This window comes from Notamacropus eugenii, chromosome 1 (assembly GCF_028372415.1).
Source record: "Notamacropus eugenii isolate mMacEug1 chromosome 1, mMacEug1.pri_v2, whole genome shotgun sequence".
Taxonomy (NCBI): Eukaryota; Metazoa; Chordata; class Mammalia; order Diprotodontia; family Macropodidae; genus Notamacropus; species Notamacropus eugenii.
Window position 1 is genome coordinate 544303186 of NC_092872.1, and position 13753 is coordinate 544316938.

The window sequence follows — 13753 nt, forward strand, 5'->3', positions numbered from 1 at the left end:
TTTCTATGTTTTCTAATTCTGCCCTTCTTGAATTCCCATTAATGAGGAGCAAATTCAAAAAGAATTGTATCAAAGAGCCAAAAATCAAGGTCAGGAAGATTAACTCTTCAAATCCATGTGCAAAACTTCCTGTTTCAACTTTAGTTTTTTCTCCCAAATAAAGTTCCTATTGTTATAATGTTTGGATTAAACCCAGAGGACACTGAGGGTGAAAACCTGGTGAAAACATAATTGAAACACAGAGAGGGTCTGTTGCTCCAGTCTGCTTGTGCCTTCCCGTCTCCTGAGCATTTTCTTCCTTCCCTGTCCTGCTGAGGCTCTGAGCAATGGCCTAGAAGGGCAATGCTGAGCCTCTGATTCCAATAAATTCCAATCTACAGTTTATTGAATCTTTTTAAAAGCCATTTTAAGAGCCAAGATGGCAGAGTAAGCAGTAAATTGCTGTAACTCTCTCATATTCACCTCCAAACAACCATAAAATAGCAGCCCAAAACAAATCCTACAACAGCAGAGCAAGCAAAAAGATGGGGTGAAATGATCTTTTAGACCAAGAAACTTGGAAGATCAGCAAGATAGGTCTGTCTCACTTGGGTAAAAGAGGAATGCAATCCAGGACAGAAAATGTGCCAGCAAGCCCTACCTCAGCAAACCACTGGAGGATCCTGAGCCCTAGTGTGGTGGAGAAGGCATACACCCATACCAGAACCCTCTCCCTTCACCCCCTTTCACCATCCTACCCCCCACATGCCTCAGGAAAGCCAGGGGAATGGGCAGACTCCAACTCTGAGAACCTCCTTGTGCTTCAGTGTAGCCCTAGAAAAAATTCAGAAACACCTCATCAACTTAAGCACATGCCAGACACTAGCCCAAGGACCCTGACTCAGCCCCAGGTAAGCTGCCAGACCCCTACAGCCTCCAGCAGTGCAGGTCATCCCCCAACCCCTCAATTCAGCACCAGACATGAGGGTCTCTAATGGACTTCAGAGCAACATCAGTGCAGCATCAGGTAAACAGTTTGCAGCCCTTGACCCAAGAAGCCTGAGACAGTGCCCTGTCTCCCTGCCAACAGCAGAGATCAAATTTAAAAGAAAAGAAAAATGCTAAAAAAATGATGAACAAATAAAAGAATCTGACCAAAGAAAATTATTATGGTGACAGCAAAGATCAAGACACAAACTCAGAAGAAGAAAATTTTGTCAAAACAGCTATGGGCAAATCCCCAAAGAAAAAGGAAAGTAGTCTCAAGCCCAGAAAGAACTCATGGGAGAGGTGAACAAGGGACTTAAAATCATATAAGAGAGGGAAAAGAAAAATTTGGGGAAAAAAATCATAGTGATGCAAGAGAATTATAAAAAATAGAGTTAATTGTTTGGAAAAAGAAAACAATTCTTAAAAAGTAGAATTGTCCAAATGGAAAAGGGGATACAAAAATCCACTGAAGAAAACAACTCCTTTAAAAGTACAACTGGACAAATAGAAAAGAAAATACAAAAGCTAAGTGAGAAAAACAATTCCTTAAAAGTTAGAACTGGGCAAGTGGAAGCTAATGAATCTATGAGACATAAAAAAATCAATCCAACAAATTTAAAAGAGTAAAAAATGGAAGGCAATGAGAAAAACAACTGACCTGGAAAATAGATCTGGGAGAGACAATGTCAGAATCATTGGACTACCTGAAAGTCTTAATCAAAAGGAGGACATGGACAGTGTCCTTCAAGAAATTTTGAAGGAAAATGGTTCTGATATACTGGAACCAGAGGGAAAAAGACATTGAAAGAATGTCCCAATCACCTCAGGAAAGAGATCACAAAATTTAAAAAAAATTAGCTCTGATGTCAACTCCTTGTGGTCTGGTTTATATTGCCACCATTCTCCTGAAATTCCTCTCCAAACAGGGCAGCAATGATAATTGCTTGGATGACTTTGGATGAACAGCTTAATCTCTCTTGGGCTTAGTTTGCTTATCAAACTGATGTTGAGATATATTGTCTTTTCCAGTTTTAAAACTATGTAATTACCTCTGACTGCTCCGCTAAACCCCAATTGTTTCTGACTTTTCCACTGAACCCTTCTTTATCCTGCTGACCCCTCAATGTCATTACAAAACAAGATCAACTTGCTGAACCTTCCCTTCCATCCAATATCTGATATAGCCAGCCCCAAGTCTTGTCCTCCATCTCTTTTGCACCTAGGTTTCCATAATCATCTCATAACCAACTTGCTATCTCTAAATTCACCCTCTCTGTAATCCATCTTTCACATCTGCTGCCAGATTCCTATTCTTGAAATGGAATTCTGGTCATTCCCTTGCTCTAAAATCTGTTGTAGCTTAACTGGCTGACAAAATGCAAAGTCCTTAGCTTAGCATTTGAGGCTTCTTGCTCTGGCCCTTATCTGCCATTTCAGACTCTTTCACTAGTCTCTTCCACAGACACTAGCTTCAAGCAAACATTGACCCAAACAGAAACTTCTTTCCACCATCTTGGTATCTTTGCTAATGTTATTCCCTCAATCTGGAATTTATGTAATTTCTGAAGGCATCTGATTTCAGCACATGAATTAACCATATTCCCCTTTCTTTTCTTCCCCCCCACACAAAGTCTTTGGCTTAAGCTCATCAAGCATCCACTTGATGAACTTCCATGATAATGAACCTTACAACCACTTGACACAGTGGATGTACTTTTGGATAACTCTACTTGTTAGGGAGATTTTTCCTTTAATGAAACAGTCTGCCTTGCTCTAATTTCCTCTCATTGGTACTCCTTCCGATCTTTGGCTTTTTGGCACCAGTAAAATCCCTCTTTCTGATGACAATCTGTTAAATATTTGAAAGTAGCAATATTAGTCCCCCTAAGTCATTTCTTTCCCCTTTCCCCACCCTTCTCCCCATGCTATTCAATCTTCATTTATTAAAAAATTTAATTGGTCATTCATGCCCCAGTTCAAATGCTACCTCTGTGAACTCCTTGGAAGCAAGGACTGTCTTTAGTTTTTCTTTGTACCTATAATGTCTGGCACATATTAAGAACTTAATTAATAAATATTTGTTGACTGATGGAATCTGTGACACCTTCATTTAATTCCCCCCAATTAGAAATGAACCTTCTCTCCTCTGAGCTGTACTTGGACTTTGCACCTTTCTAATGGGACTCAGCACTTCTACCTTAACATTAAAGGTCTCTGTCCTTGTCTTGTACTCTCTTGTTAGATCTCTTAGGCCAGGACCTGGGTCTTTTCCATCTATCTCAAGAGAATCAAGTACAGACCAGGTACAGCATGTCAGAAACACTTGATTAATTTTTGCTGAATGGATTGTGGGGGTTTTAAGAAACAACAGGACAAAGTAGATAAAGAGTTGGCCTTGGATTCTGGAAGACCTAGGATTTAATCTGACCTCAGATACTTAGGAGCTAAATGACTCTGGACAAGTTACTTTATCTTTTATGGTTCCCAGAAGCTTTCTGAGATTATAGGTTGCAAAGAAATTGAGGATCTGCATTGGTAGAGGAAGTTTCCTCTTGAAGTAGTTTCTATACATATGAAATCATGTCTAGCTTAAAAAGGAGAGGGGTGGGAAATTTGTTGGTTGTTGTGCTCATCCTTCATTTTTGAAGAAGACCATGACATCAGAGAAATGATGATATGACTGGCACTTGACTTTGTATTGAGTGAGGGAAGGCTGTGCAAGGTCACCAACCTCACTTTCTCCTCCTGATTCATCTGGGTCCAGCGACCAGATATTCATCAGGATGACTGGAGATGGCCCAGGATGAATGGGAGATGTTGGCCTGGGCTGACCTTTTCAGGTACTCAGTTAGAGGGAAGTAACACCCATTGAGTAAATAGACCTCTTTAAGAAGTAGTAAGGGAATGGCCCTTTTAATGAAGGAAAGGAAAAGAAAAGAAAAAAAATAACTAAATCAAGCTGGAAAGGAAACAGAAATTCTTATTATTGATAATCACTCTAAGCCAGCTATTAAGTGGAGCTTGGGCAGGGCCCTAATGTTGTCCAGCCTATGGGCTTCAGAGTGCACTGGGTTTAAGGGTTTGGGAATGACAAGGAAGGAAGGAGGGAAGGAAGGAAGGAAGGAAGGAAGGAAGGAAGGAAGGAAGGAAGGAAGGAAGGAAGAAAGGAAGAAAGGAAGGAAGGAAGGAGGGAGGGAGAGAAGGAGGAAGGAAGGAAGGACATCTAGCCAGTAAACCCCAAAGGAAAGGGAGGGGGAGACAGAAGGGAGAGTATGAGCTGTGTTACCCAGCTAGCTGGGTCCCCACTCTGGCAGCTCCATCTACTCATAGGTTGTATTTGTCCTTCATTTTTGAAGAAGACCATGACATGAGATAAAAGATGGCATGACTTGCACTTGACTTTGTTTTGAGTGAGGGAGGGCTGTGTAAGGTCACCAACCTCACTTTCTCCTCCTGAGCCATCTGGGTCCGGTGACCAGTTATTCATCAGGATGACAGGAGATGGCCCAGAATGTAATGAGAGACCTTGTCTTTTCTAGGCTGGCCTTTTCAGGAACTCACTTAGAGGGAGGTAATGTCAATTGAGTATATAGGCCTCTTTAAGAAGTAGTCAGAGAATGGCCCTTTCAAAGAACAAAACAAAAATAACTAAATCAAGCTGGAAGGAAAACAGAAACTGTTACTATTGATAATCACTCTAAGCCAACCATTAAGTGGAGCTTGGGTGGGGACCTATTGTTGTCCAGCCTACAGGCTTCTGAGTGCACTGGGTTTAAGGTTCTGGGAACGACAAGGAAGGGAGGAAGGAAGGAGGGAAAGACATCCAGCCAGTAAACTCCAAAGGAAGGGGAGGGGGTGACAGAAGGGAGAGTATGTGCTGGTTTACCCAACTAGCTGGGTCCCCACTCAGGCAGCTCCATCTACTCACAGGTTGTGTTCGTCCTTCATTTTTGAAGAAGACCATGACATCAGGAAATGATGACATGACTTGCACTTGACTTTGTTTGGAGGGAGGGAGGGCTGTGCAAAGCAACCAATCTCATTTTCTCCTCCTGAGCCATCTCAGGAGGCATTTATGCCATTATGAAATTGCTGATTCCAAGGAAATAGTTGTGTTTTTTTTAAGTCATTGGGCAAAAAAATCCTCAATTTTATCTTTAGTGTGTTCCCTGCACTTTGTAGCCTTAAAACATATGGGCTAGATCTCTATTTTAGGGTTGGAAAAATACTGATATCATTTTGGCAGCATCAATAAAGTTAATAATATTGGAAAGTGATCTAAGCATGATAGCATCAAAATACTTCTGTTACGGAGAACATGAAACAAGATAGGAATCAGCGTGGGAGAAGACCCCATTTCTCCTGAAGAAAAAGGGTGAAATCTCTCTGCTGGGTGTAAGAACCGTTTAGATGTGTCAGATCCACATTTTAGATATTACTCAAGTAGTCTTTTGCTCCACTGTGAAGATTGATCCATTTTAAGACGGTTTGATTCTGAATTACAAACCTGATATATTTATTTAGGGAAGAGCTGCTTTAAGCAATGATTTCTGCCCAGCTCTTCCCCTTGCTCTCTGCCTGGCCTAGATCACAGCCAGTCTGAGCTCTTGGATTTGGACTTCAGAGTTGCCTGACAAAGGCTACTGAGGGTGGAGGGAAGGAAGAAAAGGGGATCTGAGGATATCTGCTGCTGCTGCTGAACCACTTGGTATTTGCTGAGACAAGGAAGAAGAAAATAAGGAAACCTTAAAGTAATACAACACCTTTTAAATAGTTAAAAAATAAACTATAACATTTTTACATTGATATCAGAGTGAGGGGAAACACTTTTTGGAATTTTTTCGATTGGAATTGGCAGCCTTAGCAGGTTTTCACCCCACTGCACCTCTTTAAGCAGAAGCTGGAGGATTACTTGGCCAATAATGATCTAGAAGGAGGTTCATGTTCAGGTATTAGACTAGCTGACCCCAAGGTCATATTATCATAGATTCAGAGTTGAACGGGACCACCACCCAGTACAAATGTATTTTGCAGATGGGAAGCATGAGGGTAAGAGGAGTTAAATGATTTGAACAGATCACGCAGCTAGGAAGTAAATGAGTTGGGACTTGAATCTACATTTTTTTGAGGATGTCTAGTGCTTTACCCACTATACCACCTGACCTCTGATCTTTTTCAAATCTGGGAATTCCATTTATCAGCACATCAGCTTCGAGGTAGAAAAGCAAAGAGTTTAGAGCAAATTTTTCATTTCTCCCATGAATGGCTTCTGTAGAATAGTTGTTTCTAGTGCCATACCAAGCAAGGACCAGGGAGGCTGTAAATGTCAGGGATAGTGACAGGGGGATACTACTAGGTAAAGGCCACAGAAACACAGGAAGGTAACACAGTGCCTCCAGAGGGCTGAAATGGTTAGTGTTGATATTTGCACACTTAGAGGCACTAACTCATTGTTCAGTTCTGGACTAGAAACTTTATCTCCATGGAACTATTTCCTCATTTTTAAGTCTTGTCTTATCTTAGTACCTCATGGGACTGTGTGTAGCCCTGTAAGTGCTATTTAAGGCTCAAATAATGATATCAAGAACAACAGTAATTACTACCACCACCATACTGACAGTGGGAATTGTAAGGCTGCCTTGGTCTAAAACAGGCCTCTCTTACTTACCATAAGCACATTTTCAGCACTTTTGTTTGGCCTAAAAGGAAAAAAAAAGAAATCTCTCAGGTGAAAGTCTGACTCTTTGACAACTTTGCTTCCCCAAAGGAACTCCCCAAAGCTCACTTGATATTTAGACTGAGGAGAATAAATTCCTTTCAGCTCCCATCATGCCTTTGTCTGTTAGCACCAGAGGCATTTAAAGTACCTAGAATTTCCACATGTGTAAGAAAACGCTTTAGCAGCACTGGCTCTGGCAAACACTGCCCTGCTTCTCTGGAGCTCCAATTAGACAGGTCCCCTCTATACTTATAATATTAGTAGCTCACATAATTTTTATATCATGCTTCACTTTAAGGTAGCAAATGTGCTTTCCTCACAATGAGTCTATGAAGTATATAAAATAAATGCCCATTTTATAGACAAATCAACCCAAGTTCAGAGAGAAGCAACTTGGTCCAAGTCACATAGCCAGAAAGTACGTAGCTGAGCTGACATTGCAACCAGTCTCCTTAATCTCAATCCAGCAATTACGAGTTTGATTCCATTGATGACCAATGTGATCCCAATGCAAGTGTCTAGTCGAGTTCAGACTTTTGACTAAGAGGCTATAAGTTGATGTTCTGAGAAGACTTAGACCTCTGGGATCTGCCCTTCCATAAGGTGATTAAGGCTAGCTGCTTCATCAGATCTTGTTCTTCACTTCAGAAGGTTTAGACAATTCACTTTACATAGGAATAATCAGGGTTTTGGGGGAGGAGGAGGGGTTCTGATACATAGAGCACTGAGTGGAAGGGGTCAGCAATAATGAATATCAATTAATTACTAAGCATTTATTGAGTACCTACTATACACTAGGCACTGGGGGTAGACATACAGGGAACAGAACTATCCCTTCTTACTCTGCATATACTTCTGTTTAAAGACCCGCTATCTATCCAGTAGAACCAGAATCCCCTCTCTGGATTTTGCTGATAAACCCTTACCATCTAAATCTCCTCCCACAGGCAGGAATGTGACCTACACCATAACTGACCAATGGTCATCTCACTGAACTGCCTGCCAAAGGAAAGCTGTTAGAAATTCATGCATTTTTCCAAAATCTCTGTCCCAAAATCAAAGCTTAGAACGATGTGAGCTTACTATCTTTAGTGACAAACTATTGATTCTTTAGCAGTTCTGAGGGCTCAAGGGATGGGAAGTGGAGTCCTCGTGTTATAGTATGTAAGACCTCTAAGGAAACTTAAGAAACTTCCAGTACATCTTCTTAATTTTGTAAAGGAATTAAGAAGGAAAGAAAGGAAAAGAGGAAGGGGGAGGTAGGGAGGAAAGAATGGAGGAAGGAAGAGCTAGAGAAATAAGAGGAAAGAAGGAAGAAAAGAAAGGGAGGAAAGAAAGAAGGGGGAGGGAAGGAGGGATGAAGGAATGGAGGAAGGAAGAAGAGAGGACAGGGGCAGAGAGGATAGAAAGAAAGAAGGGGAAGGAAGGGAGAGAAAGAAGGAGGGAAAAGGATTCATTCAGTGCCTACTATATGCCAGTCACTATGCAAAGTACTTTAAAAATAGTGTCTCATATGATACTCGCAACAACTCTGGAGAAGCTATTATTATCCTTCTTTTGAGGAAATTGAGGCAAACAGAGGTGAAGTGATTTGTCCAGGGTTACACTGTGTGTCTGAGGTCAAATTTGAACTTGTTTTTCTTGACTCCAGGCCTAACATCCTATCTGATGTGCCACCTAGTTGAGTAAGCATCAGATTGACTTCATTCTTACCTGAAATAGACAATGGAGTTTTAATACACACAGTTTGGTGAAGAAAATATATCAGTCTCAATAGGGAAACAAGTGAGCATAGGGAAGGAGGTTAAGAGAGATTATAACACTGGGTAGGCAATCTCAATAACCACAAAAATGAGCCCTGTCCTGAAGGAAGGATTAAAAGGTAGGGATGACAGAAAATAGCTAGAGTGAAATGCATTTCCCTTGTACTGGATTCAACCTGCCAGAGCCCTTGGTGAACACTGGTAGGGCCAGTGAGAATGTCTGCCTCTCACTGACCCTGATGTTTTCTTTTCTATCCCCGGGGATTCATCTCTCTTAGGAATAAAACGTTCACAAAGGCAGTTGGATGAATCAGATTCCTAGCCTGCTGTTTAATTTAAGCAGTTTAACTTTGTCTGATGAATGCGAATTGATGGTCATGATGAAAACATTGCTGTTTCCTCTCCTTTAGAGTTCACTTTCAGGAAATGCTAGTGGACATGTCTCCATTAATCTCAACAACCACAATGAGATGGAAGAAAGGAGAAAGTCTCTGAGAAATGTGAAGTCCTTAGGAACTGATTGATAACATTGGAATAAAAATACATTAAGAATAAAACTAAGCCAATCCAAGGTTTAGTATCCTGATGCTGATACCAAGTGGCTGGATACATTGTGTTTTAGACATTACTTTGGGTGCTATCCAAGGGTATTTGGGCACCTGAATGTAGGTAGGCATTTGAGTGAGGATTGCTTGATAGCCTGGAAGGAAATTCATTCTATGTTGTGGCTTCTCTTTGGTTTATCAGATTATTTAAAAGAAAAAAGAAAACAAAGAAAGGGATAAGGAAGGAAGGAAAGAAGGAAAAAAGGAAGAAAGGAAAGAAGGAAAAGAAAGAAACAAAGAAAGAAAGAAAAAGAAAAGATTCAAAAGTCAGGTTCCATGGTTACTTATTGCATGGAAAAATAATCACTTCTATTTTTTTGGTGGACTTTTGGTAAGTGAAAGATCACTGTGAGTGGAGATTCTGATGTAAGTGGAGTTGCAGGAAGGCTTTCAATACAGTTTGGGTGTGGTATCTCCTTTGGGTATAGCCCTAAGCAAGAGTACCTAAAGATTCCGAAGTGGAGAGCCTTGTTAATGTGTTTTCTCCTACATTCTTCTTTTCAGTGACGTTCAATGATTGTAAAGGAAATGACAAGCTGAGATTTGATGTCTCCAATCCCTTCTTCAAGGTGAAGCCTAATGGGGCGTTAGTTGCACTGAAAAACATATCGGCTGTTGGCCCGGCTTTATTCATCCATGGGCGGTCATCTAATGCAGAAGACATGGCAGAAGTTGTGATTGTTGGTGGCCAGGATAGCCATGGCTCCTTAAAGGTAAAAGAGGTTGGGGATGAAAGTACTCATGGCACCTTGTTGGGTCTTGTGTAACATGAAACAACTCCGTTCTTTGGGCAGTGAGGTTTTTTATGGAAGAGTTTCTTGGAGCTAGGAAAAGACACTAGGCTGTAGTGTTCATTTTTCACATACTTATCTTTCTAGGTATGGCTCCTATTGAGTCATAAAACGTGAGAAATGAACAAGACATATACTGTGTCCCTCACAAGTTCACATGATTTTTATTCATTAAAAAATATGTTCTGATCCACAGGTTTCTGAGCATATTTTGCTTAGCCAGATAACTTATACTCAAACTGAAAAGTTGAATGGCATCTTCCCTTTACCTCTGAGAAAAGGGGAGAAGGCCAGGGAAGGATGACTGAATTGGAACTGGGTTTCTTTTCCTTCTTATCACCTTTTCTACATCCTTACCTTCCTCTAGCTACAAAATCTCCTTTAAACTCATTCAGTACCCTGTATTGTTCAGGCTAGAATCTTTTCCAGTCTCTCATAAGGGGGATTTTAGACTCCAAATTCAGTGCCCTTTTTACAATACTAAGTTGCCTTTCCTGTCTCCAATGACCATGGCTGTGATTGAAAAGATAAAACACTAACACAACATATTTTCAGGAAGGCAGTGATGAAGAAGGACCTTGGTTCCTGCAGTGATAAAGGTGGCTGGCCCCATGAGTTTGTTCCAATTTTAAAAGTCTGTGGGTACTCTCAGGAACAAAAGTAGCTAGCCCTTGGGTTCCCACCACAATAGATGATGTTCCATTTACTAATATTGTACTTTCTATAGTCACTGTGAATGATTGTTGTTTCCACTGCCAATGATTTGTAAATAACTGCAAGCTGACATTGGTTGAATGACATATCATTATCCTATAGGTAATGCGTGCTCTTTGTTCATTGCGGTGGCCGTGGTTTGGGACCCCGAAGTTGTAGCAGCTGGTAAAGTTTCAGGTTGCAGGGGTGGCATTAGAAGGTCACTGCCATATCTAACAGGCCTGAACTGGATCATTTAGGAAAGTTGGCCTAATATCTGATCAACTTTAAGGAGTCAGTTACATTTGGGATCTATCAGGTCCTTTACTTCTAATCTTAATATTGCCATCTGGGGAAAAAGTGACCTTGGGAGAAAAACAAATAAGCAAAAAAACAAAACGCCACAACCACTACTACCAACAACAGCAAAAACTGTCTCATTGTTCTAAGAGTAACTCAAGGACGTGCCAAAACTGTGGCCCAATGAAGTTATACCCCCAATAGTGCAGCCAAATAAGCAATATGTTAAACAAGCAAATATTCTAATAAAAGGCAATGTATTTTAGCAAACTAAATATTGCACTTATTGTCAGATATACTTGGATTCAAATCCTGACTCTAAATCTTATTATTTGTGTAAATTTTGGGAAATCATTGGATGTCTCTAAGCCTCAGTTTCCTCCTTTACAAAAAGAAGAATTTAACTCAATGGTATCTGAACCTTATTTAAGTACCAAATTCAGAGCCAATTATTCGAAATCAAGGGAATAGTCTCATTGAATAATGTGATGTTGCCAGTATTTCTTTACTTTTCTCTGAGGTATGTTTGCCCCAGGATAATGAGACTATAATAACGAGATAGAGTTATTTCTCTTATTTTTCTAAGGTGGAAACTGACATTCCCAGGGTCATACTGACAACAAACATCAGGGATGCAATTTGAAGTCAGGTTTTTCTGATTCCAAGTCAAGCACTCTATCTGTCTTTCAATGTTGTACCTAAAGTTAATAAAGTACTTTCCTCAGGATAAACCTATAATAATAGCAAAAACCGCCATCATAACAAAAGTAGCTTATATAGATAGCATCTACTATGTGCCAGGAACCAAGCTTTACAAGTATTATCTTTTTTGTTCCTGAGAAGAACCTACAAGGTAGGTTCTATCATCCCCACTTTACATTTGAGATGAATGAGGCAAACAGGTTAAGTGATGCCTAAGGTTACACAGCTAATGAGGATCTGAGACTGGTTTACAACTCAGGTCTTCCTGCATCCAGACCCAGCTCTCTACCTACTGTACCATGCATCTGCCTAAGGAAAGGAGTGAAGATGGTATTCTTAGAAAATTAAAGAAGGATAATTTTGGTTCTAAATTCAGTAGAATTGTTCACATTTTTCAGATTTGGGTCAAAGTAACCCTAACCATCAGGGGAGTCAGGAGAGAGAAATGCAAAACAGGAAAGAAAAGGTAATGTCCTCAGGAAGTAAAACAGCACCAAGGAATAGTGAAAGGAGCCTCCCTTTACATAAGCAAAGACAGAGAATCATCTAGTGGATCTAACAGGCTGGATGGGGACTGATTCCTGGGGAGTTCAGTTAGGCCCAAGACAGACAAAAAAGGGAAAAACTCAGATGCTCTCCTAGATTGTATGAGGACATATAAGGTCCAAAATTAGGATTGTGATAATCTTTCCATACTGTGCCCTGTTCAGACCATTTCAGGAATGTTGTAATCAGTCCTGGTTGCCAGTTTAAAAGTTACATTGGGGGGATTCAGAAGAAAGTGATCAGAATGGCAAGGGACCTGGAGACCATGCCATGTCCTTGAATATCTATGAAGGGAATATTTATGCTAAAAAAAAAAAAAAGACAAAAGAAAAATGAAAAAGTTGAGAGGGAAAGGGACAAGGAGAGAAACATGAAAACTGCTTTCATGACTTTGAAGAGCTATAATATGAAAGAGAGATCTGATTTGTTCTGCTTGACTCAAGAAGGTAGAAGAACAAGCAGTAGGCAGAAGGAAGAAAGCATGCATTTATTAAACACCAACTCCATATCAGGTACTGTGCTAAGCACTTTACAAATATCTTATTTTAGCCTCATAATAACCCTGGAAGTTTAGCTTTATTATAACCCCTATTTTATAGTTGAGGCAACTGGAGCAAACAGAGATTAAATGACTTGCCTATGATCACACAACTATGAAGCGTCTGAGATCACCTTTGAATTAAGGTCACCCTGAGTCCAGGCCCAAAGCTCTCTCCATAACACCACTCAGCTGCCTCTGAAAGTTGCAAAGAGACAGATTTCAACTCAGCATAAGGGGCAAAAACTATGTGGTTATTAGGGCTACCTAGAAGTGAAATTGGGCCTCTGTGAAGGCCCAATTATGGTGAATTTTCAAATGAAAAATGCATATGCCTGGTCAGGTACAAAGTGGATTGTCAACCTCTGAGGTCTTTTCCAACTGAAATTCTAAGCTTTGGAAGCATAGGTAACAAATCTGGTGCCAGAAACAAACAATAAGAAATGATCCTTTAAATCAATTTTTGAAGACAAATTCAGTTGGAGTAGAAAGTCCAGGACAATAGTCTCAAAAGGGGTGAATGAAAGGGTGTTACCCTGGATCACTGCCTGAGGAAGGGTAGTAATTGTGGGACACTGACTCAGAGTGCAGAGATCCTTGGGTACCCTAAGAATACTGCTGGGGAAGGCATGTCAGGGAGAGAAAGAATAAAGGGAACTGACCCAGGGAGGGGTTTACCTGAGTTGTGCCTTCCTGGAAGAGTAGAGGGAGGGGAAGAAAGGACATGTTTGATAGCTTCTTATTTTAACAAGTCTTGCTAAGTTAAGGACAAGTACCTGGTCAGCATCCTCTGCAATTTGGCATCCAAGGGTCAAGTCCAGCCCTAATCCACTCACACCTAACTCTATTTGTATTCAGCACTGTGTTCACAAAAGGGAGGAATGTATAATTACCACAAGATAATTCTTCTTTTGTCCTGAATGGGGCTATTCTATCATGTTCTCCATTTGGGATTCTGTAACTCAGATACAGCATAGAGAAGATACAGGGAGAAGGAAAAACAATCAAGCAAACAAAAATCAAACGCAAACAACCTGCCTTATTTCTTCATGAGAGAAAAGAAATAAGATTCAGCAGGTTTTACAAAGATTTCAAGGGTTAACATACGTAATCACTTCTGGTGATTT

General features: G+C 40.5%; 1 protein-coding gene across 4 annotated transcripts in view; it reads left to right on the plus strand.

Moving 5' to 3' along the window:
* The window catches only part of CDH13 (cadherin 13), a 1297228-nt gene that overhangs the window by 443492 nt on the left and 839983 nt on the right, over positions 1 to 13753 (plus strand). For all 4 annotated transcript variants that reach the window (XM_072634210.1, XM_072634211.1, XM_072634209.1 and 1 more), the window contains exon 3: positions 9561 to 9769. In XM_072634210.1, coding sequence (XP_072490311.1) covers positions 9561 to 9769 — 209 coding nt within the window. The remainder of the gene's footprint in view (positions 1 to 9560; positions 9770 to 13753) is intronic.